At 43.7% G+C, this 24,424-nt stretch overlaps 1 protein-coding gene across 1 annotated transcript in view; it reads right to left on the reverse strand.

Moving 5' to 3' along the window:
- LOC130131577 (copine-9-like) overlaps positions 1-24,424 on the reverse strand; it is a 208,637-nt gene that overhangs the window by 16,804 nt on the left and 167,409 nt on the right. Inside the window, exons 12-21 of the mRNA XM_056301330.1 lie at positions 22,985-22,996; positions 22,208-22,222; positions 18,700-18,787; positions 18,342-18,395; positions 18,013-18,074; positions 17,758-17,804; positions 16,033-16,214; positions 10,511-10,638; positions 1,367-1,469; positions 1,171-1,228 (exon numbers count right to left, since the gene is read on the reverse strand). Coding sequence (XP_056157305.1) covers positions 1,171-1,228; positions 1,367-1,469; positions 10,511-10,638; positions 16,033-16,214; positions 17,758-17,804; positions 18,013-18,074; positions 18,342-18,395; positions 18,700-18,787; positions 22,208-22,222; positions 22,985-22,996 — 749 coding nt within the window. The remainder of the gene's footprint in view (positions 1-1,170; positions 1,229-1,366; positions 1,470-10,510; positions 10,639-16,032; positions 16,215-17,757; positions 17,805-18,012; positions 18,075-18,341; positions 18,396-18,699; positions 18,788-22,207; positions 22,223-22,984; positions 22,997-24,424) is intronic.

Below are 24,424 nucleotides of genomic sequence, written 5' to 3' on the forward strand. Positions count from 1 at the left end.
ACATATACCACAGACAAAAGCGCAAGACAAAGCAGCGGAGCAGGTACTGGGGCAAGCCTCATGGCAGCCATGACCTTGAATAAAAATCAGATGGTAAATGAACTGCGTTTTATATAGTGCTTTTCTAGTCTACCGACCACTCAAAGCGCTTTTTTTTAGAATGTATGCTTCACATTCAGATACAGATTCAGATTCTTGTTCAGATGTGAACATTTGAGCAATAAATTTGAGAACACCTGCCCTAGAGAATAGTGGATGTTCAAACGCTTTATCAAAAAGCATGTACTATATACTTTTGACTTGAAAGAATTAAGGATTTTACACTTATAATCTTTTTCTTGTCATATTGTCTTCTTCTGACTGAAGATCATCTGAAGATCTTCAGTTAGAACAGTTAGAATTCTCATTTGGCTCTGTCCTTTAGTTCTGTGGCTTTGTTAACTTAAAAGAGCTCCCTCCAAATAGTATTTGTTCACTAGTTATGATTGCATTAAGCATAATGGAGAAGGGCCTCCAAATCACTAAAGCCACCCCTGGCTATTATTATGCTCTGCAAGCCAAATTAGTAGTTAGTGTATTGATATTAAGTCATCTTTAGAAAGAGCAGTTTAATAAAGATAATTGATTCTCTTTCTCTCTTGCTGTCTCTGTCTCTCATCAAGGCACTGCTTCTTGTGCCGTTGTCATCACAAGCATGGTAGAAAATGGCTTCTCTCACTCTCTCTCTTTAATAGGAATTAAATATGAAACTTCTACTAAACTAAGACAGGAATAGGATCCAAAAACTACTGTCCTCAACAGTACCGATTCTAAAAGAAAAAGTCAACCCTTAAGTTTGGGTGCAATCTCACCCTTCCCAATGTACTGTATTTCACAGCAAACTCTCAACTCTCTCCACTACGAAGGATGATTATAAGGGTTCATCCTTGATAACAGTAATGCAGTTATAATGGACGGGGGGAGATATGGAGGATTTACCTGTTTCTATCTCTGCTAGATGCTCTGAGGGGGATCGGGCTGGGTTGTAACACCTTCTCACTCCCAGTCATTCTAAAGGGATTTCATCTTTGATTGATGGATCAGGGTGTGCATGCTTACACATACAGAGACACACTCACTCAGACACACACACACACGCACACATACACACACAAAAACACAGACACTCACCGTCAAACTCAGCAGGGCCTACTCCCACTATGATAATAGACAAGGGCAAAGCAGATGCCTGTGGGGAAAGTATACAGGAATATACAGGAAGTTTTTAAGCCATACTTTCTTACAATTGTTTGTAAATAAACAAACACAGGGAGGGTAATGGCAGGGTTTAGAGTTGTATCTGTTCTGATTTGGTGTGTCTACTCACATTGACCACGGCCTCCTTGGTCTGGGCCATGTCTGAGATGACACCGTCTGTGATCATCAGCAGCACAAAGTACTGAGAGCCATCGGTCACTTCCGCCGCACACCTGACCCCACACACACACACACACACACACCCACACACATTAGCATATCTGGTCTTTGAGATTTGGTGTGTGTGATTGCATGTGTGCGTTGACAGGAATGTGTGTGTGTGTGTGTGTGTCTGCATGTAGGGGGGAGAGTTACGTACACAAGTGTGCACAGTAGGGGTGTGATTGAGGGTGTAAATGGCATGAAAAAATGTGTTTGCATACATATGTTTATATCTGCGATTGCATGTCAAGTTCCACGGCTTTTTGGTTCAAAGGGAAATAATGTTTTAGTCAAGCTTTTCAATGACACTGAAGATTCTGAAGAACCATTACAATGCAAAAAAAAAAAAAATTAAACAAGCGTTAAAGAGCACTTTAAAATAGTGTGTGCATTGTATTGATAGGTGCTGCCAAAGCTGTCCATTTTCAGTTCAGCCAAATGGATTAGCTTGCTGTTGTATAACAGATTATTTTGATTATAGACAAGTGTGTGTGTGTGTGTGTGTGTGTGTGTGTGTGTGTGTGTGTGTGTGTGTGTGTGTGTGTGTGTGTGTGTGTGTGTGTGTGTAGTAGGTAATGGTAGGCTTCCAGCAGGGAGAAATAGGACCTAGTGTCTGAGTCACTGTTTGACTGGCTCATACTCAGTTTGGCCTGGGGCTGGTCGAAGAGTATCTGACAAACATCTGTCTGTCTGTCTTTCTTCCTGTCTATGTGTCTGACTATCACGTGGTCCATTTCTTGTTTTCTTTAGCCATCTTCCATTTTGCTTCTCATCCTCTTTGCTAATTTCCTATCTCATTTTGTCCCTCTGGGCTCAGCAGAAGAGGAACATGTGTTAACAAGAGAAATGGTGAACCAAAGAAACAGATTTTTTATTTTTGGGAAGGAACTGAGATTATCTTCCTTTCCTTTCGGTTCTTCTTGTATTTCAGTGCCAATGTCTCATTCTTGTTTTCAGTCTTTTCTCAATGTGATGAAACATTGGAACTATTAATTACATATGCATCCGAACACACACACACACACACACACACCCTTCTGTTCTTTATTCATAAGGTCACTGAGACATGAACAAACTCATAAAAATTTGATTTTGGAAAAAAGTTAATTAAATGGCAAGGCGCTCCCTGCCTTGTCTGCTTTTCTGCAGGTAAGTGGTTATAAGCACAAACCAATTCAGCCTTCCAATGCTGCTCCTACTGGAAAATTATGAACTCACAGACAGTTGAGGAAAGCACAAATAATGCCATTACCATGCCCTATTCATTCAAAAAAAATTTTTTTTTTTTGCATCATTAAACTGTCAGCTCCGCTTGACCTACTGATATAAGGGATAAAGACACTTTGTTCAAGTTTGTGCTGTGCTCTTGAGCTTTTGTATGTGCACAGAGTGAGAGACGTCAAAAAATACCCGCGCTTTCTGTGAAATAGACAGACCAGGTGAAATCTGCTTTATGATCCCTAATTGCCATTTTGTGTCTCTTTAACTTGTGTAGATGAAGGGGATGAACCAGATTAAAAGAGGATTTTTACAGCTTTAGAAAGAGAAGACATGGATGTGAGTTGAAAAAGAGCTGAAAGAAAATGGGCAAAAAAACAACAACAACTGAAGTGCCTTTGAATGGGGTATAATGATGGGTGCTGGGCACACTCGTTTGAGTGTGTGAAGTGTGTTGTTTTTACACTCAAATGAGTCCCTTGTGTATGTAGTATGATCGATCATCCAAAGGGGATTTCAGCTACTGGCATGTCAATAGTTGAAAATGCTCATTGCTCACAAAACATGCAAAGCAATAGATTACAGTCAGCACAATGTCAAAACAATCAAGGTAAAGCATAACTCATTGCACCTTGATATGAATAGGGTAAGGCACTCAAAGACCTCACAGAGTTCCTCTTCCATCCATCCATCCATCCATCCATTATACAAGCCGCTTATCCGAATTCAGGTCGCGGGATGCTGGAGCCTATCCCAGCAGTGATTGGGCGGCAGGCAGCGAGACACCCTGGACAGACCGCCAGTCCATCACAGGGCCAAGACAATCACATCTAGGAACAATTTAGTAAGGCCAATTCACCTGAAAAATGGTACACCAGAAGATTAGAGAAACATTTCATCATCTGATGAATTCTGGCTCCTGAAGTTTCACACAAATGGGGGATGAGGTTACAGAGAAATGCACACAGGTCTATGCATCTATCAAGCCAAAAGTCAGTGTTGCGTTCAGCTGGTGGTATAATGAGGTAGGTTGTTTTCATCATACACACTTCGCCCCCGACCAAAGTGGAGCACCATTAGAAATTCCACAGGATATCCGAATATTACATACCTGACATACCTGTAGAGGCATGGAGGTGTTTAGGAGAGATGGCAGTGGAGTTTTTAACTAGATTGTTTAACACAATCTTGGAAAGTGAGAGGATGCCTGAGGAGTGGAGAAGAAGCATACTGGGGTGATGTGCAGAACTGTAGCAACTACAGAGGTATAAAATTGATCAGCCACAGCATGGAGATATGGGAAAGAGTAATAGAAGCTAGGTTAAGAGGAGAGGTGATGATTAGTGAGCAGCAGTATGGTTTCATGCCACGAAAGAGCACCACAGATGTGTTGTTTGCTTTGAGAATGTTGATTGAGAAGTATAGAGAAGGCCAGAAGGAGTTACATTGTGTTTTTGTGGATTTAGAGAAAGCATATGACAGGGTGCCAAGAGAGGAGGTGTGGTATTGTATTAGGAAGTCGAGAATGGTAAAGAAGTATGTAAGTATGATGCAGGATATGTATGAGGGCAGTGTGATAATGGTGAGGTGTGCTGTAGGAGTGACGGATGGGTTCAAGGTGGAGGTGGGATTACATCAAGGATCGGCTCTGAACCCTTTCTTGTTTACAATGGTGATGGACAGGTTGACGGCTGAGTCTCTGTGGACTATGATGTTCGCGGATGACATTGTGATCTGTAGCGAGAGTAGGGTGCATGTTGAGGAGAGCCTGGAGAGGTGGAGGTATGCATTGGAGAGAAGAAGAATGAAAGTCAGTAGGATCAAGATGGAATACATATGCATGAACGAGAGGGAGTACAGCGGAACGGTGATGATGCAAGCAATAGAGGTGATGAAGGTGTATGAGTTTAAATACTTAGGGTCAACTGATCCAAGTAATGGGGAGTGCAGAAGAGAGGTGAAGAAGAGTGCAGGCAGGGTGGAGAAGAGTGTCAGGAGTGATTTTCGACAGAAGGATACCAGCAAGAGTTAAAGGGAAGATTTACAAGATGGTTCTAAGACCAGCTATGTTGTATGGTTTGGAGACAGTGGCACTGATGAAAAGACAGGTGGCGAAGCTGGAGGTGGCAAAGTTGAAGATGCTAAGATTTTCATTGGGAGTGACGAAGAAGGACAGGATTAGGAACGAGTATATTAGAGGGACAGCTCAGGTTGGACGGTTTGGAGACAAAGGAAGAGAGCTAAGATTGAGATGGTTTGGACATGTGCGGAGCAGAGATGCTGGGTATATTGGGAGAAGGATGCTGAACATGGAGCTGCCAGGCAACAAGAAAAGAGAAAGGCCAAAGAGGAGGTTTATGGATGTGGTGAGAGGACATGGAGGTGGCTGGCGTGAGAGGAAGATGCAGAGGACAGGAGGAGATGGAAACGGCTGATCTACTGTGGCGACTCCTAACAGGAGCAGCCAAAAGTAGTAGTAGACTAGAACTCAGGACAGGAAAGCACCAGGGATTTTTTAAAAAGTTGTTATCAATTTTGTGTGGAAAGTCCTTACTAAGTTCTTAGTATTAACTACTAAGTTGTCAATGAGTAATTTCAAAAATTGGGGTTGCACCATTCAAACTTAATGAATCTCATCCCTAGTAAAGTCTTAATGTGTAAATCAATTACTAGGCAAACATCACAGCAGCCAACCAATCAAAAACCATTCACCCATGTAAATTAATATGGAACTGCACCCCTGTCCCATGAGCCGATGACAGGCAAAGACGTCCACATCATCATATTATAGCGAATTCGGGGGGCAGTCCGGGAACCGCCACAGCCGGGAGGCGAACCCGTGTCTCCCACTCCGCAAGCGACAACGTTAACCAGTCGACTAAAGGGCCCGACCCGTTGGTAAAGAACCAACGTGTCTACTTATCCATGAACGTTACACGTCCCCGCGCTTCAGCATATCAGCTCCCTCACGCCTCTGGGCGCACGCGCTTCCGATGACCTCACAGTCTCACCATCCCCCTTCTGACACCGATGTAGCGAATTCGGGAGGCAACCACTAGAACTGCCACGGCCGGGACACGAACCCGTATTGCCCGCACCGCGGGAGACATCGCTAACCGCTCGACTAAAGGGTCAGACCCGTCAGCCAGCGGTCAACGAGTCTACTTATCCATGCACGTTACATTACCCCCTTCCTTCAGGAAGCGCGTCCCCGCGCTTAAGCATATCAGCTCCTTCACGCCTCCGGGCACATACGCTTCCGATGGACTTACGGTCTCACCATCTCACTTCTGACACCAATGTAGCGAATTCGGGGGGGGGGGGGGGAAGTCCGGGAACCGCTACAGCCGGGACGCGAACCCGTATCTCCCACTCCGTAAGCGACAACGTTAACCAGTCGACTAAAGGGTCCAACCCGTTAGTCAAGGACCAACGTGTCTACTTATCCATGCACGTTACAATATGAATCAATGGGATGCAGCTTATCACGTAAAACACGGTGATGACAATTTTCTGTTTTCAAATAATAGTTCAAAAAAGTCCATGCCAGCCATTGTTATGTATGTTGTAGTTCAAGTTAGGTCCGTTTGTGTTATTGATGTTGTTTTGATAAAACGTCACAGTTCTCATTTAGCTAACTCCAACTACACCTCCTAAGAGATATGTGTAAGAATTTAATAACAACTAAGTTATTAGTAATAACTAGTAGGAGTGGTGCAACCCATTTTTGTTTAGTGTATTGTCAATTCTGACTTAGTAAATACTTATGTGACAACAAGACTGAGTAAGGAAGGACTTAAAGGTAGAATGAGACATGTCTAGTGGGTCATAAGTGATGATTGAGAGGGATTATTTCTGTATGAGTCTATAGACTGATTTTTAGGAGAATCCTACTCATTCTTCCTTTAAATACAACTGGTGCAACTGGCTCTTGACACTTTTCAGATGATATCATGGTCTTGTTTGTGGCACCTTCCCTGGTCAGTCTTTGAGGCATTGCTCTGCTGAAAACGTCAATTCACAGATCAGTAAACTGCCAATCTGTGAATGGGTATTTACCGATCTGTGAATGGATGTTTTCACAGATCGGTAAATTGCCGGCATGAAGAGATACACCTGGACAGGTTGCACTAACACGTCTCAATCCAAGTGAACATGTGTGAGATGCGATGTAATAAGCTGTTCAGAGCAGAAATCCACAAACACCTGTAGAAACATCTGGAATCAGCGTGGACTAGAATCCTTGTGAAACGCTTTCAGTGACCTATTGATGTCATGGTATGATCAATTACAGCTGTTCTGAGTGTAAAATGGGATGAACTCAATATGAGAAAAGGAATCTTTAATGTTTTTTACACTTACTACAGATTCATATAAGCTCTGTCTGTCTTCTCTCAGACATATGTAGGCCACCAGGTCACCTGCTTCAAACACTACACAATTAATGCCTGCCAGGATCGCCATAGCTAATGATTTCATCCCATTGCTCTGCCTGTTTCTAACACAAACACATACGGACACACACACACACACACACACACACACGCATGCGCTTGTTTGTGTTCTTTGAGGACTGTAGAGTCCAATTCTTGAGCCACAAGTTTTATTGCATGTTGGGCATATGAAGTCTGAGTTAGTGGGGGCGAAGCATGGTTGTGTGCCCCCTTAGTCTTTTCCATTGTTTTTTTCAAATTCTTCATCATTTCCAGCTGTTCTATACCTCTGTGGCAGATCTCTTGCCAGTTGGAATGGTTGATGGCAGACTTATGTTGCCATCATTATCAAGGAGAGTCCTAACATTCCATGTTGCCAATTTGAATGGGATCATTTTCTTGTTTTTACCGTAGGATGGAATTCCCGGTAGGTGTGGTAACCTACCCAGGAGGTTGGATGAGTGGACAATTTTTAGGCCACCTTTTCTAGGCCCATCCCCAATTGGGGTGAACAGTGTGGTCCCTAAATAGGGCTGCTCAGGCACACAGGGGTCTGCCAAAAGCAGCTGCCACTCAATCCCAGCTGCTAGCGACCGTATACCCCATGCCGCTGATGTGCAGGACTCGGCCTCGGAGCTCTCAGGCCAATTCTACCCTGCTCCTGTTGCCAGACACCCCAATGCTCAACCGGATATAAGGCCAGGCCTTATATCCGGTTGAAGTCTGGTGGTCATGGTGTTGTACACCATGGTTAGAGGTGGAGATCTACGCAAGATGTTTTTTAGAGTGCCACTGTCTTTGCCATGATGTTTTGGTCCTGGTGGCAAGGGCTTATACCCAGGACGACCAGTCACCTATCATGACTGCAGGAGGCTGCCGGAAACTCCATACTGCCGAAGAACTGCCTAATGTGTGCCACTAAACACGTTGCTTTTCTCTCGGGGTGTACTCCCCTAGCCTTTGTCTCAATAGACTTCCCACAAGGCAGCGGGGCAGTGGTAGTGGTTGGCCATGAACAGCCTCTGGGGACCACTGCATCTCCGAGATCCCCTACCAAATTTGCCTGAGGCCGCAAGGCACCCAGTTACCATGTGTGGCCATGAGGAGGCTTGGCAGAGGTCTTGGCGAAGAAAGGCTATGTACTGGCAGGGAAGGCTTACGCACTGGGCTGCTTCCTTGTTCAGCGTAAGGGCTAGCCAGCAGCAGCAAGATGTAAGCAAGAGGTTAGAAAAGCAAGCGGTAAGCAAGCATGCATCTTTCCTCTTTCTACTGCACTACTGCGCTAGACGCATCACAGGGTGATCCCTGTGTGAAACACACACACACACACACACACACACACACACACACACACACACACACACACACACACACACACACACACACACACACACACACACACACACACACATATCTGATTCTTGATAGCAGGGAGTTAATATTGGGGCGATTTGAGAATGCAACCAACAGTAAATATACATTAATTAGGTAACAGTGGCACACAGGGGCCGCTCTGAACCAACACATTTCGCCTGGGCTTTCTTTTAAACTGGGATAATTAAGGTAGTTGTTGCTTTAAGCTGCTGCCAAGGGACGATGCATTGCCTTCATGTGTATATGGGTTATGTGAGGCAGAGAGTAGTCCAGGGTGGATTTATTCACCCACACTTCCCCATGGATGAATACAGTGAGACTAGAAGCCTTTGGATCTGCGTGTACCTTCAGTCATCCACCTCTCTCCTCCTTCCTCCTCCTCCTCCTTTCTCTCTCCCACAGGCTTTGGCTGTAAGAGTCTATCAGAAAAACCAGAAGAGAGAAGCAGGGGGAGGAAGAGAGGGGCATGCCAGAGCGACTGGTGCAGGCATGGGGGAAGTCATGGAAAAAAGAAGAAAAAATACGGTAGAAAGAGGTGGTATGAATAAAGGGCGGTATAATGGAGGATGACAAAGCAAAATAGATCCAGTGATGTGGAAAATCGAAATGAGTGCTAAGAGGAACGAGTGCGAGAGGAAGATTTCTCGCTTCCTCTCTTCCTCTCTCTGTGGTAAATGGGCACTGGTGAGGTCCTGAGCCCACAGCTGGAGAACAGAGCCACACTCCATTTGATTATGCAACTGTGTGCCACTCTGGTGAAAGCATGATATTATTGCTTTATAAGGTGTCTAAAAATAAGACCTAACTGAGCAATATCCATTTTAAAATTCAATACTGTATCTCCAGCAAAAAGTTCTGTAGGAGAAAACTATTTCATCTCATAAAGGAACAGCCTAGTGGGTAATTGTTTTCCTACAAAGTACCCAGTCCTTCAACTATTTGTGTATTCTTGAGTTTATAGGCCTATTTACTGTTACAGATGAGCCCATGGGATATATCTTAAAAGGACATTTTTCTTAAAAGACCACTTAATTCCACCATGGTGGATTTAACATCAGAATAACCTCTGTGAAATACCTCAAGGGTGCTATTCTGTATTACTATTATATACAGTGCACTCGAGTAGCACAGCACAAAACTTGTCCATGCCCAAAAGGTCCCAAAGCCTTTGCCAATAGTGGCCTCTAATTAAAAATATATGGGTTGTATGACCCGAATGGGCAGCAGATCCACTAAGCCAATTATTATGAATTTTTTGGTTATGGGGAACCAAGCCAGAAAAGCAAATAAGAGGGTGTGTGTATATGTGTGTATTGGAGTGTGGGTTATCAGTTCGGGTAGCTTATCCGTCTGACGGAAAGAAAGGGAATAGGAGACACAGAAAGCGATAAAGAGAGAGAGACTTAGGTGTGTATGTGTATGTGTGTGTGTGTGTGTGAGAGAGAGAGAGAGAGAGAGAGAGAGAGAGAGAGAGAGAGAGAGAGAGAGAGAGAGAGAGAGAGAGAGAGAGAGAGAGAGAAATTGCAGGAGTCTACAGGGACAGCATGTCAAAGTTACTGATGGAGTCTCAGCTCGCCTAGGGATAGAAAACTAAAGGGCAGAGAGAAAAGGCAGACAGAAAGACAAACAGGCTTATGGACAGCTACAGATAAATTATGATATAGATGGATCTTTGCCCATAACTTATGAATTTCCCTTGTGTAGTATATATGCAGGTAATTTTCTTTTTTCTATCACCAAGTTGCCTCAGTTATTTGTTATATATGAATCCAGAATATGCATATATATATAAGACTGTGAATCCCACAATGGCCAAGAGACAAACGATTCATGCATATAAAACACATGGAAATTAACAAAACTATGTGACACACCATGTGACTGCTTATATGAGTGACTGTATGCAGGCATATGCATATGTTCCCTTTCCTAGATGTGTGCATTTGTATGCTAGTGTGTGCATGGATAAGTATTGTATTTGTGTATGTGTGTGACTGGGTGCATGTGAGAGTGGTATCAGGTCTCACCGAGCCACCTGGTTGATAACAGGAGCGAAGTTGGTTGGGCCATATAACTGAACAGTGCGTAAGCTCTGGAAATAGGCCTCGAGCACACCGTCGATCCCCACACAGTTTGGGTTCTCTGCATTCGAGTTCTGCAGGCGAAAATACACTTTTTCAACTCAAGAGGAATGGTTACAGAGCTGTTTCCCCATTAAAGATGACAGCCACTCTTGTAAACCCATAAAGAGATGGTATATTTAAATATAGATAGAGAGTTTGAATATTTCTTCTTTTTTTTAATTTGGATTTTTTCCCCTTTTTCTCCTCAATTGTTCCTGGCCGTTTACCCCACTCTTCCAAGCCGTCTCAGTCATGGCTCCAACCCCCTCTGCCGATCCGGGGAGGGCTGCAGACTACCACATGCCTCCTCCGATACATGTGGAGTCGCCAGCCACTTCTTTTCACCTGACAGTGAGGAGTTTTGCGAGGGGGACATAGCGCGTGGGAGGATCACGCTATTCCCCCCAGTTCCTCCCCCCCCCCCGAACAGGCGCTCTGACCGACCAGAGGAGGCACTAGTGCAGCAACCAGAACACATACCCACATCCAGCTTCCCACCTGCAGACACGGGCAATTGTATCTGTAGGGATGCCCGACCAAGCCGGCGGTAACACGGGGATTCGAACCAGAGAGCCCTGTGTTGGTAGAGAGTATGAATTTTTCAACCAACATATCAAGTATTTGCACTTTCGAGCCCTAATAACACTTAACACTCACGTAATATATATTGCAAAAATAAACTTAAGACCAATAACCCCAATACAGCTGGTTAATTTTTACTCTGCTCAAAGCTCTCCAGACCACCATTTACATTTCCACAGAAAATATTAAGACCAGCAAATAAAATGCCATCTGAGACCAATTAGAAGAGATTGAATTGATTGTGACTAAGAGAACGTCCCTTGTCTGCTTGAGTCAGACAGATAACTCTTAGGCATTCATCTCTGAGTGTTCCTCCTCAATTTTTGAACTTCAAACCATTCTCAAAAGGAAGAAATAAGATAATTCTGTCCAAGTTATACTGATCTGACTCACTCATGATAACATTAAAGACAGAGAAGTCTGTTTTTTTTTTGTTTTTTTTTGTATTCAGCCTGGCTTAGACTGCTCTTCAGGCTATATCATTTATCGAGTCATGTGTTGAATGAGCGTGATTCCCTCTGATCTCCTTCAGCAAAGGAGAAAAAGATAATTGGAAAAAAGAAAGCCACCACTCTTACAGAAATGGAGAGAAAGATGTTAAAACCAGTAAAAAATAAATTAAAAAAATCCCCTCGGAAAGATCTTGAATCTCTTATTTCCAACAAAGCTGCTTCAGCAGAGAGCCATCAGTAGAGTAAGACATTATCAACAAAATTAATTCAATTCAATAACAATTAATACCGCATTTAGATTGAGATATGTTCATCCATTCAACTATACTTACACAAGACTAGTCTTGTGTGTCACTTGCGTGACATAGCTAAATGTGGTCTTTCCTGTCCATGGCTGACGAAGAGACTCTAATACATGCATTTGTTTCATCCAGACTTGATTACTGTAATGTTCTGTTTTCAGGTCTGCCACATTCTAGTACTAAAATTCTTCAGATGGTTCACAATGCTGCAGCTAAAATCCTAACTAAATCTAGGAAATTTGACCATATTACACCAATTCTTGCCTCCCTTCATTGGCTTCCTATCCATGTTAGACCAGACTTCAAAGTGCTTCTACTGACTTATAAAATCCCAAATAGGCTTGCTCCATCATCTGTCTGATCTCTTTAAACCATACATTCTATCTTGAGCTCTTCGCTCTCATAATACAGGGCTCCTGTGTGTACCCAAGTTAAACAGAAGTCAGCTGGTGGCAGGGCTTTTTCCTATCGGGCCCATTCTTGTGGAATAACCTGCCTGCTGCCATCAGACAATCAGAGTCTGTTGAGTCCTTTAAATCCAAACTTAAATCTCATCTTTTTGCCTTATCTTACAATTAGTTGTCTTTACGTTGAGTGCTTCACAACCTGTACTGCATGGCGGGTCAATTTCTGTCTCAATGAATTTACCGAGTACTGTTCTGCTGATGAGATTGTATTGACTACTGCAAACTGTTCTCTCACATGTCTTTTTTCTCTCTCTGAATGATGTCTTCTTTCTCTTTTTCTGAGGGCTGCAGACTACCACGTGCCTCCTCCAATACATGTGGAGTCGCCAGTCGCTTCGTTTCACCTGACAGTGAGAAGTTTCACCAGTAGGATGTAGCGCATGGGAGGATCGCGCTATTCCCCCCAGTCCCCCCCCCCCTCGAACAGGTGCACCAGCCAACCAGAGGAGGGGCTAGTGCAGTGACCAGGACACATACCCACATCCGACTTCTCACCCGCAGACACGACCAATTGTGTCTGTAGGGACGCCCGACTAAGCTGGAGGTAACACGGGGATTCAAACTGCCGATCCCCATGTTGGTAGAGAATGGAATAGACCGCCACACCACCCGAATGCCTCTGTGAACCCCCCCCTTTTTTTCTCCCCAACTGTACTCGGCCAATCACCCCGCTCTTCTGAGTCATCCTGGTCGCTGCTCCACCTCTGCCAATCTGGGGAGGGCTGCAGACTACCCCATGCCTCCTCCAAAACATGTGGCGTCGCCAGCTGTTTCTTTTCACCTGACAGTGAGGAGTTTTACCAGGGGGACATAGAGCGTGGAAGGATCACGCTACACCCCCCCCAGTTCCCCCTCCCCCTGTACAGGTGCCCCAACTGACCAGAGGAGGCACTAGTGCAGTGACCAGGACACATACCCACATCCGACTTCCCACCTGCAGACACGGCCTATTGTGTCTGTAGAGACGCCTGAGAAATTGTTTTTGCCCCTATCTTCAAAATGCAAAATCGCCGAATCATAGCAGACCCAGGCGACAGCCCTCAAGTATAGACTTTCAGAAGTTCCCGGGGAATCTGTTATACCTGCAAAATCAACATTGGCTTTTTTTTTCACTGAACGTGAATGTTTTGTGTTCAGTAACTTGTGCGTAAACTACACAGCCATGCTGTATCCACAATTCAAGGTATCAAACTCAGATTCCCAAAACAGCCTTGATTAACTATTGAAATGTTGAACAGCAGAGGCTACTGCACCACTGGTTTCCAAAGATAATATATGGAAAATAAGTCCATAATTCTGTTTTATAATTGTTTCCTGAAGCTCAAGCAGTTGAACATTCCATGTTCATGTGGGCTTCATGACCATTAAAACCAAGAAGGTCTCAACTTCAAAGAAGGGAGGCGTTTCTCCTGCAATGCATGCCTTGGTCTTTTTGCAAAACAAATGATCTATTTCTGTATAGCTCGGTTTACTCAGAGTGATTAGGATTATTTTAGTGCATAAAGTGCAGTCAGCTCGTCAGCCTTGTCACAGTCCTAAGAACGCCAAAAAACGGTTAACTTCCCAAGTTTCCATTTATTCCCAGACAAAGGTACACTGCTGGAGCTATTGATTAAAGTAAGTCTAAAAAGCTGCTTACTTTTTAACAATAGACTCTTAATTACAGTTACCTTAGCACAAAGCAGCTCTGGGCTTTGTCACGCTGAGGTGACTTATAATTGGGAAAGCTGATTGAGAAGCCACCCATACGGAAATGATTAAAGTAAAGCAAAATGATAATGCTCAACAAGCCAAACAGTACAAACAGACTTGTTGACCACAGATTCTCAGTATAGGAGGAAATAAAGTATAACAGATTTGAGGATAGGTAAGTAAAAGTGATTTAGATTAGAGAAATCCACCAGCTTACTTAAAGAGACTTGCAGCATGAGTTGATTATCCACCCCCCCCCCAAAAAAAATGCCTGTCTTTATGTCAGCTTCCTCTGTTATGAAACAGAAAAACAGAAGCAACTAAATGATGCAAATTCAAGAGCTTCAATTTGGTGCATTGGTAATCGATGATGCTGAGCTAAGCAAAGTTTCATAAAAAGTCTATATCCATCATGTTTGTCTGTCTGATCTCCATCAGGAGACCCCCCCCCATAGGGATGCTGTGTGATTCACAGTGTTTTCTTTTCTCACCTTTCATCACTTGCCCCTGCCTCATTCACACATTTCACAAAGCTGGCAGCCATACCAACATGTACCCTGGTTCTGCTGCATTATAGAAGCTAAGCAGGTATGAGCTTGGCTAGTACTTGAATGGAAGACCTCCTGTGAGAGTTGCTGCTGGTAGCGGTGTTGGTGAGCCAGTAGGGGGTAATCTTCCCCAGTGCAGTGACTGGGACACTGTGCTGTAGGAGATGCCGTCTTTTGGACAAGACATTAAACTGAGGTCTTGACTCACTGTGGTCATTAAAGATCCCATGGCACTTACCGCAAGGAGTAGGGGGTCCCCTGGTGTCCTGGCAAAATTCCCAACCTGGCTCTCTCCATCTGGCCACCTAATCATCCCCCTGTTTAATTGGCTCAATGAATCCTCCCTCTCCACCTCGAGCTGATGTGTGGTGAGCGTTCTGTTACAAAATGGCTGCCATGCATCACCCAGGTGGGTGCTACACATTGGTTGAGGTGAGTTTTCCCCCTTTCAATGTGAAGCGCTTTGGGTGTCTATATAAAGCGCTATATAAATGTAATGCATTATTCAAGCCAGTGTTACTCCAAGGGGCCAATAACCTGTATTTATTCTGAGTCTCTCTCTGACCTGAAAAGGTGTCTTGAGTTGGATAAATTTGCGTGCAGCACTGATAAATTTGGTGTCAAGGCAGTGAAGTAAGTTTAAAAGGTGGGTTTGGCCCTTTTAGTTTAACTAGAGAAATGAGACATCAGGGTTTCAACATAATCATGAAAATGTTACTTTTATGCATTCATAGTTTGTTTTTGTTTTTTAATTCGCCATAAAAGAAATACATAGACCGTGATTAGACCGTGCAGAATTGCTGGATAGTATTGCAGGTTATTCTCCAACATACTGCGGTGACCATGATGAATACTATGCTTGGTTGCTTGTAAAGCTGCAAAGCTTTCAGAGACCGCTGGCAGTAAACCACTAATTGCACATCAAACCTTTTTATGGTAAACTCAAAGGGGTAAATACACAAGAAGAGAATTCAGCCCAAGTGCACCTTGAAAAGAAACAGAAAGAGAACAAGTTTCTATTTCAGCGACCAGCAAGACTTTGGACATCTTTCACATGCTGGCAGAGATTCAGTAAAAACCCCTCATTAGTCCTCTAGAAATTAAGACCGTGGGGGAAAAAAAAGTTTTGTTTCAGTACTGATTCTAAAGAAAAACTGGTTTGTACGGGAAAACTGATTACTGGCTGGAATTTGTGTTCATTCATCCAAAACTCAATAGTATGTCTTCTTCAAATATCACAAAATAATAGACTGAACGGTTTATTAATGCCACCTTTTCAGTCAAGGTTTACACAACCATCACAGTATAAACAGCAGGTATTGTAAAGTAGACACACACACAGTAATACTAGCATTTCTTTTTCTTTCACTCTGTCTCACCCACCAAGGGGAAGGCGTGGGAGATCTTTCCATCCGGGGGCATCTTAGCACCAAAGCCGTAGGCAGGGAAGAGCTTGTCACTGTCATAGTCCTGGATGATCTCCCCCACAGCCTTCAGAGCCATGGCGTAGGCATTCATCTGATAGGGACTCATATAGTGCAGAGAGGTAGGCTGGGATGGGTTACCTATGGGGAAAGTAAACACACACACAGATCCAGCTAAAGGGTTAGATCGCAAACAGCGGTCAGGAAGAGTAAGGTGGGTAATAAGGCATTAACCAGTGAGGGACACACTGATATTAGCAACATCTACACACATTAAAGCCATACTTCCAGTATTAATACGATTGAGACAAGGATACTGTCATATCAATCACATTACTGGAGGGTTGTTTGGATATAAACATGTCACATTCTCTGTAAGCAAGAAAAAAAAAACAATCAGTTTCAAAACAGTTAATTTTTTTTTTTAGTTTTTATGCATTAAGTCTTAGTGTTTGGATAAAATATGTATGTAGGACAGTTTCATGGGAGAGAGAAAACCAACCAGAAGTTTTTTTTTAAGATTTTTCTCCCCCTTTTTCTCCCCAATTGTACAAGTCCAATTACCCCACTCTTCCGAGCCATCCTGGTCGCTGCTCCAACCCCCTCTGCCGATCCGGGGAGGGCTGCAGACTACCACATGCCTCCTCCAATTAATGTGGAGTCACCAGCCGCTTCTTTTCACCTGACAGTGAGGAATTTTGCCAGGGGGACGTAGTGTGTGGGAGGATCACTCTATTCCCCCCAGTTCCCCCTCCCCCTCGAACAGGCGTCCCGACCGACCAGAGGAGGCACTAGCAGGGACCAGGACACATACCCACATCCGGCTTCCCACCTGCAGACATGGCCAATTGTGTCTGTAGGGACGCCAGACCAAGCCGGAGGTCACTCGGGGATTCGAACTGGCGATCCCTGTCTAGGTAGGCAACAGAATAGACTGCCACACCACCTGGATGCCACCAACCAGAGTATTACTGCAATTGGTCAGAAGAGTAATGATTGACAAGATGATGGCCTATGGGAGAGCGGCTACATACTATCCATTGAATCAATAAACTGCATGAATAAATATCTACAGAACAATCCATAAACCAATGTCTTTATTCTGAGTACATGGTGATGATGAAATAGCATAAAATGAGTGCATGAATAACATCAGCAACACCTTTGTTTTAGAGCCGTTGTCCATTTTGTTTCCTTAACCTGTCTCCTACCCATCATCTGCATTTCCCCCGTCTAAATTGGTCAAATGGTTGCAGAAGCCCAATTTACACCCTGTTATACCCACTCAGACAATTTCAGGTATAAAATAAGCATTAGTATAATTTGTACAAAAAAAAAGAAAGGTTTATCGTTGTTGTCGAGCAAAAACATAGCTGTAAAATATTAACAAAGAAATACTGAGGTTTTATTTTTAGTTTGACGATTAAAGGTTTTTTTTTAGTTCAGAAATAGCAAATTTACTTTCAAATCTATTTTCATGTGCATAAGAATCTGAATTATGGTATGAATCTTCACTTAAACATGTTTTTTTAATTTTCCTTTTTCTCAGAGGGCTCTACATTCACACCATAAGAACAAGTAGATACAGTAAATAACAGTGGATGATGAACAGAAACATGTTGAGATAATAACCAGACATCAACAACACTGCAGCTTCTTACATGCAAAAGAAATCCACCCCTACCGTTAGACGCCGTGAAGTCTATAGCCACTGTGAAATTGAGTTGTGTCCTGGTAAGAAATTGACACCATAAGCATCATTTAAACCAAAAAGACTGTGCACCTCTATCTACCTATGGGAGACTATTTTCAGTCGTCTAAGCTAGGTTTGAAAAACTCATCAATCAGTCATTGTTTTGAGATAAAAAGCAATTTTGTGTATGTGTGTGTGGGGGGGACTTGACATTAAATTGCATATTTCACAACACTGAGCTCTTACCCTCCTCTGATGAAATCCACAAACGTATATTCTGACTCCACCTTGAAAGACAGCAAAGTCACCTTCAAGAAAGAGAGAAGGAGAAGCAGAAAAGAGGAAAGTTGTTGGAAAAATGGAGTGGGAAAAAAAAGACATGGCAGGGAAGGACACACACAGATGAGGGGTTATGGAGTGATGAGACAACGCGAGGTTACACAGAGGAAGGAAGGAGGAAAGACGGAGAGGCATGGGGGTGAAGACAAACATCTTCCATTTACTGCATTTGTCCGGTTACCTTATCTGGAAAGCACCTGATAGTGACTGGAGAAATGCGGTCATATAATCCTTACCGTTCCTGAATTGATATATTTCTTCTTCTTGCCTTTCTTTTTAGGATTCAGAACCTGGACCAAGAGAGGAAAACAAGAAATGAAAAACAAACATGCCTGAGTAAGATAGAGTAATGCCGTAGGCTACGTCCATTATTCTCTGTGGGTTGATAGCAGGGTAGACAAAATGATGCAAATTCAATCATTCATAGATGATGGCAGTGGATTTTGATGAGGGTTATACTAATATTGACAATGTTGATGTAAACACAATATTGCAAAAGAAAATGTGAAATTCCTGAATAATGAATGTCTGATGTTATTTATCCCAGTGTTGTTTGTCAATTAAGTACATGCTTGCAGTTTGTTTTTTTCTTACCTCATAGACATTAAACTGGCTCTGGCCTCTGGACAGCTCTCTGTAGCTGGTGGTGAACTCTCCAATGAAGTCATGACTGGAAGGGAAGGTGGGGGTACAAAGAGAGTGGCTAGGTTATACACAGATCAGCCAAAACATTAAAACCACCTGTGGCCACTCCCATCAGGGAATACCATTGCAATGAAGGAGTGTACTTGGTCTGCAACAATGTTTAGGTAAGTGGTACTTGTCAAAGTTACATCCACATGAATATGAGGACCCAAGGTTTCCTTGCAGAACATTGCCCAGAGCATCACTTCACCTGTGCTGGCTTGCTTTTGTCCCATGGTGCATCCTGGTGCCATCTCTTCCCCAGGTAAACAATGCACATGCTCTTGGCTGTCCACATGACGTAAAATAAAATGTGTTTCATCAGACCAGGCCACTCACGTGCCCATTGTAGGCACTTTCAACGGTGGACAGGGGTCACCATGGGTCACTCTGACTGGTCTGTGGCTACACAGCCCCATACACAAGAAGCTGTGATGCATTGTGTTCTGACAGCTGTCTATCATTAACTTTTTCAGCAATTTGAGCTAGAGTAGCACTTCTGTAGGATCAAACCAGATGGGCTTGTCTTCACTCCCAGTGTGTATCAATGAGCCTCGGGCGCCCATGACCCTATCGCCTGTTCACCAGTTGTCCTTCCTTGGACCACTTTTGGTAGATACTAACCACAGCATACCTGAAACACCCCACAAGACCTGTCATTTTGGAGATGTTCTGACCCAATCATCTAGCCATCACAATTTAGCCTTTGTCAGAGTCACTGAGAGCCTTACGCTTGCCCATTTTTAATGTTTCCAACACATCAACTTCAAGAACTGACTGTTCACTTACTGCCAAATATATCCCACCAATTGACAAGTGCCATTGTAATGACATAATCAATGTTATTCACTTACCTGTCAGTGGTTTTAATGTTTTGGCTGATTGGTGTATCTACAGCATTAAAACATGATATTTATGCTGCTTTGCATAAACACCTTTCCGCCAAAACCTTTTATGAAAATTTGAAATGACCATCCTATAGGAACCAAACCCATTCCCACATCCTTTATAGCAGCAGTAGACAGCTTTTTTGCTTTAACTTATAATTATGAAGTAAATGTTGATTGCAGTGTAATGGCTATAGAATAATGACACCATCGACATTTAGATTTGTTCCCTATAAGGCTCACTTTCACCATGCAATTCTGTCTGCCATTGGGTACAATATTGTGGGAAAATTAAGGCTCGATTTATGGCACAAAGGAAGTGTGTCAAACATTGCACAACCAAAATAGGAAGAGGATAGCGCCTTTGTTTTCCCCAGTTGCTATCGGCAGCAATCCCCAATAGTGAAAATGGCGGACGGTGGAACAACTGAAGTGACAGAGGAAACTCTACAAGCCAAGAGCAAAAGAACCCTTTCAAGTTCAAGTTGTATTTTGATGGAGGAGGTAAAGAAATCGAAGACAGAGGGTGATAAAAACAGAAGTAAAAGAAGAGTGAACTTCGGGTGGGCATTCACTCGAGGGAGCGAACTCCGGTGTTGTATTGAACTCTCTTTCCCCTTTGAGATCTGTTTCCCTCTAGCCAGGCGAAAGCGTTTGCATGGAAACAGGTTAGCTATCAGTTACCATTAGATTAAGGTAAGTGTTAGGTTAAGCTTGGGGTTAATCAAGCATCGAGCATAATCAAGCATGTTGTCCACGTCTATGTTTAGCTTTTGTCTTCGTTTGATGGCTGGGAGAGCTGGTGCTGGATCGGCTGGGAGAGCCTGGTCTGCTGCATCCTGTGGGCCCAGGGACCATGGCCCTGCCTGGAGCTACAACCATGGTGCGAACTACAGGGGAGCTAGGGGGAGCTCAGCTCCCCTTAATAAGACATGGCCTCCCCTGAAAATGTGATTTGTGAAATTTTTTTTGGGGGGGGTCTCTAAAAATATTGACAATGTGTTATTTTGACATGCAATTTCTGTTTTGTGTATCGTCATCATCATGGATTATTATGTGTAAAATTGCGAATGTGTCATTCATTCATGTATGATGGCGATTTAACACCAATTCACTTCAATAAAGATAACTACACATGCTATTGTTGTCATGACCATCAAGGCGTGGCGGCGCTGCGGTGCAAATCAAACTCCACTCATGTGTACATGTTAACTAAAAGATTCGTAGAAAAAATATATACGTTGGAGGCTGAGTCCCATTGATCTGCGGGTGAAGTCCTTAGCATTTTCTTTTTGCAGTTAGCATCAATAGCCATGTCAAAAAGAAAACAAGGCAGTTTAATTAACTTTGGTTTCACTAAGAAATCGTAGTGATATTAGCATGACCAAGTCACCTGCTGCAAGCCCTGGGAACGCTGTTAACACACTGCCCACCGGGGTGCCAATGCAGCAGGAAGAAGCTGAAGAAAAGTCCTCTCTGGCTGAGATGGTGGAGGTAACAGCTCTTCAGAGGAAGAGGCCACGGCCGGTCACGATCCTAACCCCTCTTGCTCCTCTCTCCCATCAAACTGGAACAGCCAGCAATGGAGAGAGTGGAAGAGCCGTTATAGATGGCTGTTTGTTAAGGATGGAAGCTTGGGGTGCACCGCTTGCAGGGACGCAAAAACCCTTCTTCTGTCTGAAAAGGTACCTGGCACGCACTTGTCTGAGGAGTGGACTAATGGGGACGTAAGCAGCACTGCTCAGAACAAGTTGTGAAAAAAGATATACAAACACAGGGACAGCATTGCACACAAGAGGGCCATTGAAGTGGCATTGACTAAGCAAAAGGCTATTCTGCCAAATAAAGTCATTGAGTTGAATTCCAAGTTAATGGAGGAGACCGCACCATCATTCAGGTCCACCTATATGGTGGCTAAGGAAAGGCTGTCTTACAGAAAGCTCACCCCTTTAATGAAGGTTCAGGAGCTTAATGGCGCAAAGGTGGGAACTGTGCATAAATCAGACCACTCCTGCGCTGAGATTATAAGTCATATTGCACAGCAAATGCGGAATAAGTTTGTTTCGAATATTCGAGAGCTTAATTCAAAAATCAGCACCACCATTGATGAAAGCAGAGTACATGGTCGTGCCTATCTCATCATATACATGAGATGTGATGTGAGTGGCAAAGGAGATTTGGAAAAAACATTTTTTTAGACATTGTAGAGCTGACACAGGGCACAGATGCAGAATCCATTTACAACAGTTTGAGACAGTGCTTTTGCACAGCGGGATTAGATGATGTGTTTTTGGGGAAACACCTCATCAGCATTGCCACAGATGGGGCTTCAGTTCTCACAGGCAAAACCACTGGAGTCATTGCAAGGCTTAAGCGTGACTTTCCAAACATCCAGTCCATACATTGCTTGGCCCACCGCCTTGAATTGGCTGTCCATGATTCTCTGAAAGTGGTTGCTGGATGTAATCATTTCGAGTTTTTCATTGCCAAGCTGTATTCTTTGTACCACCAGTCTGCAAAGAATGTCAGATTGCTTGAGGAAGCAGCTGCAAATCTAAATATGCAGATTTTGAGAATTAGACAGATATTCACCATTAGATGGGTGGCGAGTAGTTTCAATACTGTAAAGGCAGTCTGGAATAACTACCCTGCTTTAGCACACCACTTCAAAACCGCAAGCGAGGATGCATCTCGCAATGACACCAAGAGGAAGAAATTCCTGGCGCTATACAAACACCTCACAAACTCTGGGTTTTTACTTGATCCTGCTTGCATGAAAGACATACTCCGTGAGCTACAGGGCCTGTCACTGAAATGTCAGCAAAGAGACGTCACTCTAGTAGATGCCAGTCGCCACATTCTGCAGTCTATTGATATACTGAAAGCAATGAAAGCGAGAGGAGGTAAAGCCATACAGAAGGCCAAACAGTGCATGTCCCTGGGGCCGTTTAAAGATATTCAACTAGCTAAGGGCATGGGCAAGATTAACCGAAATTAGTTTTATCAATCTCTGATCGACAATCTCACAAGGCGAATGCCAGAATCAGACCTCCTACAGATGCTGAAACCCCTGGGCAAGAACTTTTGGCCGCAGGATCGGAATGGTTTGATTCTGTATGGAAAAAATTAAGTATGGGCACTTGATAAAATGCTTGGAGAACCAGCCAGAGAGGCGGTCGAAGAGTTCCGTGACTGGAAGTTACAAGACAGAGCACCAGGCAAAACGCTGGAAAAGCTTTGTACAGTGAGTAGAACATACCTTCCCACTTCAGCTGAGTGTGAGAGGGGATTTCTGCCGTTAATGATACTGACAGCAAGACCTGCAATGGGTTGCGTGAAAACAGCCTCTCATCTCTCCTTTTTCTGGATATCAATGGACCCCCGTTGGAGACTTTTGACCCAATGCCCTTTATCACATCTTGGATTAAGGCAGGTCATCGCCTGTCCACATCATAGATTTCTGGACGAACAGCAAAGGCAGCTGACCCCAGGCCTCTGTGGTCGATTCTGTATCAAGGATAAGGCATGTTATTCCCAATGGCGTGTGGCTGGGTTGTTATAGGTCTACGTGACCCTCAATGTCTTAACTGAACGGAGGAATTATGGTGTTCTTCTGTAGCCTGTGACAGGTAACTTTAACCGTTGTTGATGTACTCAATTGTAGGCAGCCTGATGTGCTTTGTTTATAGTCTATTTTATATAGAGGGAGTATAAGAGTATATATATTTATATGGCCTATACGATGAGCTGGCATAAAGCAAGTAGGCCATACACTAGCAGCTGTTGTATCTTTGTAAGTCATTGTAAGTCCTCTTTTTTAGGCCCGTGCAAGCGCCCCCCCCCTCGGTGAAAAAAAATACAAAAAGTGGGCTCCCCGAAGGCCACGGTATAGTTTGAACACTGGCTGCAATCAAGGAGGTAACACCGAGGGCAGTCTGACAGGATGCGGAAGCGGGGCAGGCTAAGCTAACTGCTAGCCCATGCAGACTGGCAGTTCTGATAACACCGAGGGCAGTCTAGCAGCGGCCTCGCCTGGCGTTGACTGTGGTGTTTTTGGTGTTGTTGCGTGGAGTGTGGGGAGGTGTGTCGAGGGTGTCTGGCTGGGAGAGCTGGCATTGGATCAGATGGGGGAGCCTGGTCTGCTGCATCCAGTGGGCCCAAGGACCATGGCCCCCATCTGGAGCTGCGCCCGAGGCGGAATCATCGAGGACAATCTGAAAGGATAAGGAAGTGGGGCAGGCTAAGCTAACCGCTAACCCATGCAGACCAGCAGTTCTGACAGTCATCCTGGCTGGCATTCATTTTCTCTGACAGTGATTTTCTTTTTTTTTTAGTTTGGGTATATATGTTAGTTTAGATATATGTGTTAGTTAGTATGTGTGTTCTTATAGTTTTTGGATATGTGTTTTTGTCTTTGTGTTGCACTGCTGTGGGCTGGGGGAAACGTTATTTCGTTTAATTGACAAAGTAATCCTGATTCCTGATCCCGGTGTTGTATAGAACTCTGGCTAGAGGGAAACAGATCTTGATGGGGAAACAGAGTTCGATACAATACCCGGGACTTGAGAGGGCCCCAAACTAACATTCAGTTGGCATTCTTTCTACTGGGTCAGTAAGTAACACAACCTGCCTACTTATTACTACTACTGGGTGTTTTACTCTGCTTTTATCATAGCACTGAGAACGGGGTTTCTAGTTCAAATTCTTACGATTGTTTCTTGCTTTAGTATGTAGACAGGCTGCTAATA

The sequence above is a fragment of the Lampris incognitus genome, chromosome 2, assembly GCF_029633865.1.
Source record: "Lampris incognitus isolate fLamInc1 chromosome 2, fLamInc1.hap2, whole genome shotgun sequence".
Lineage (NCBI taxonomy): Eukaryota > Metazoa > Chordata > Actinopteri > Lampriformes > Lampridae > Lampris > Lampris incognitus.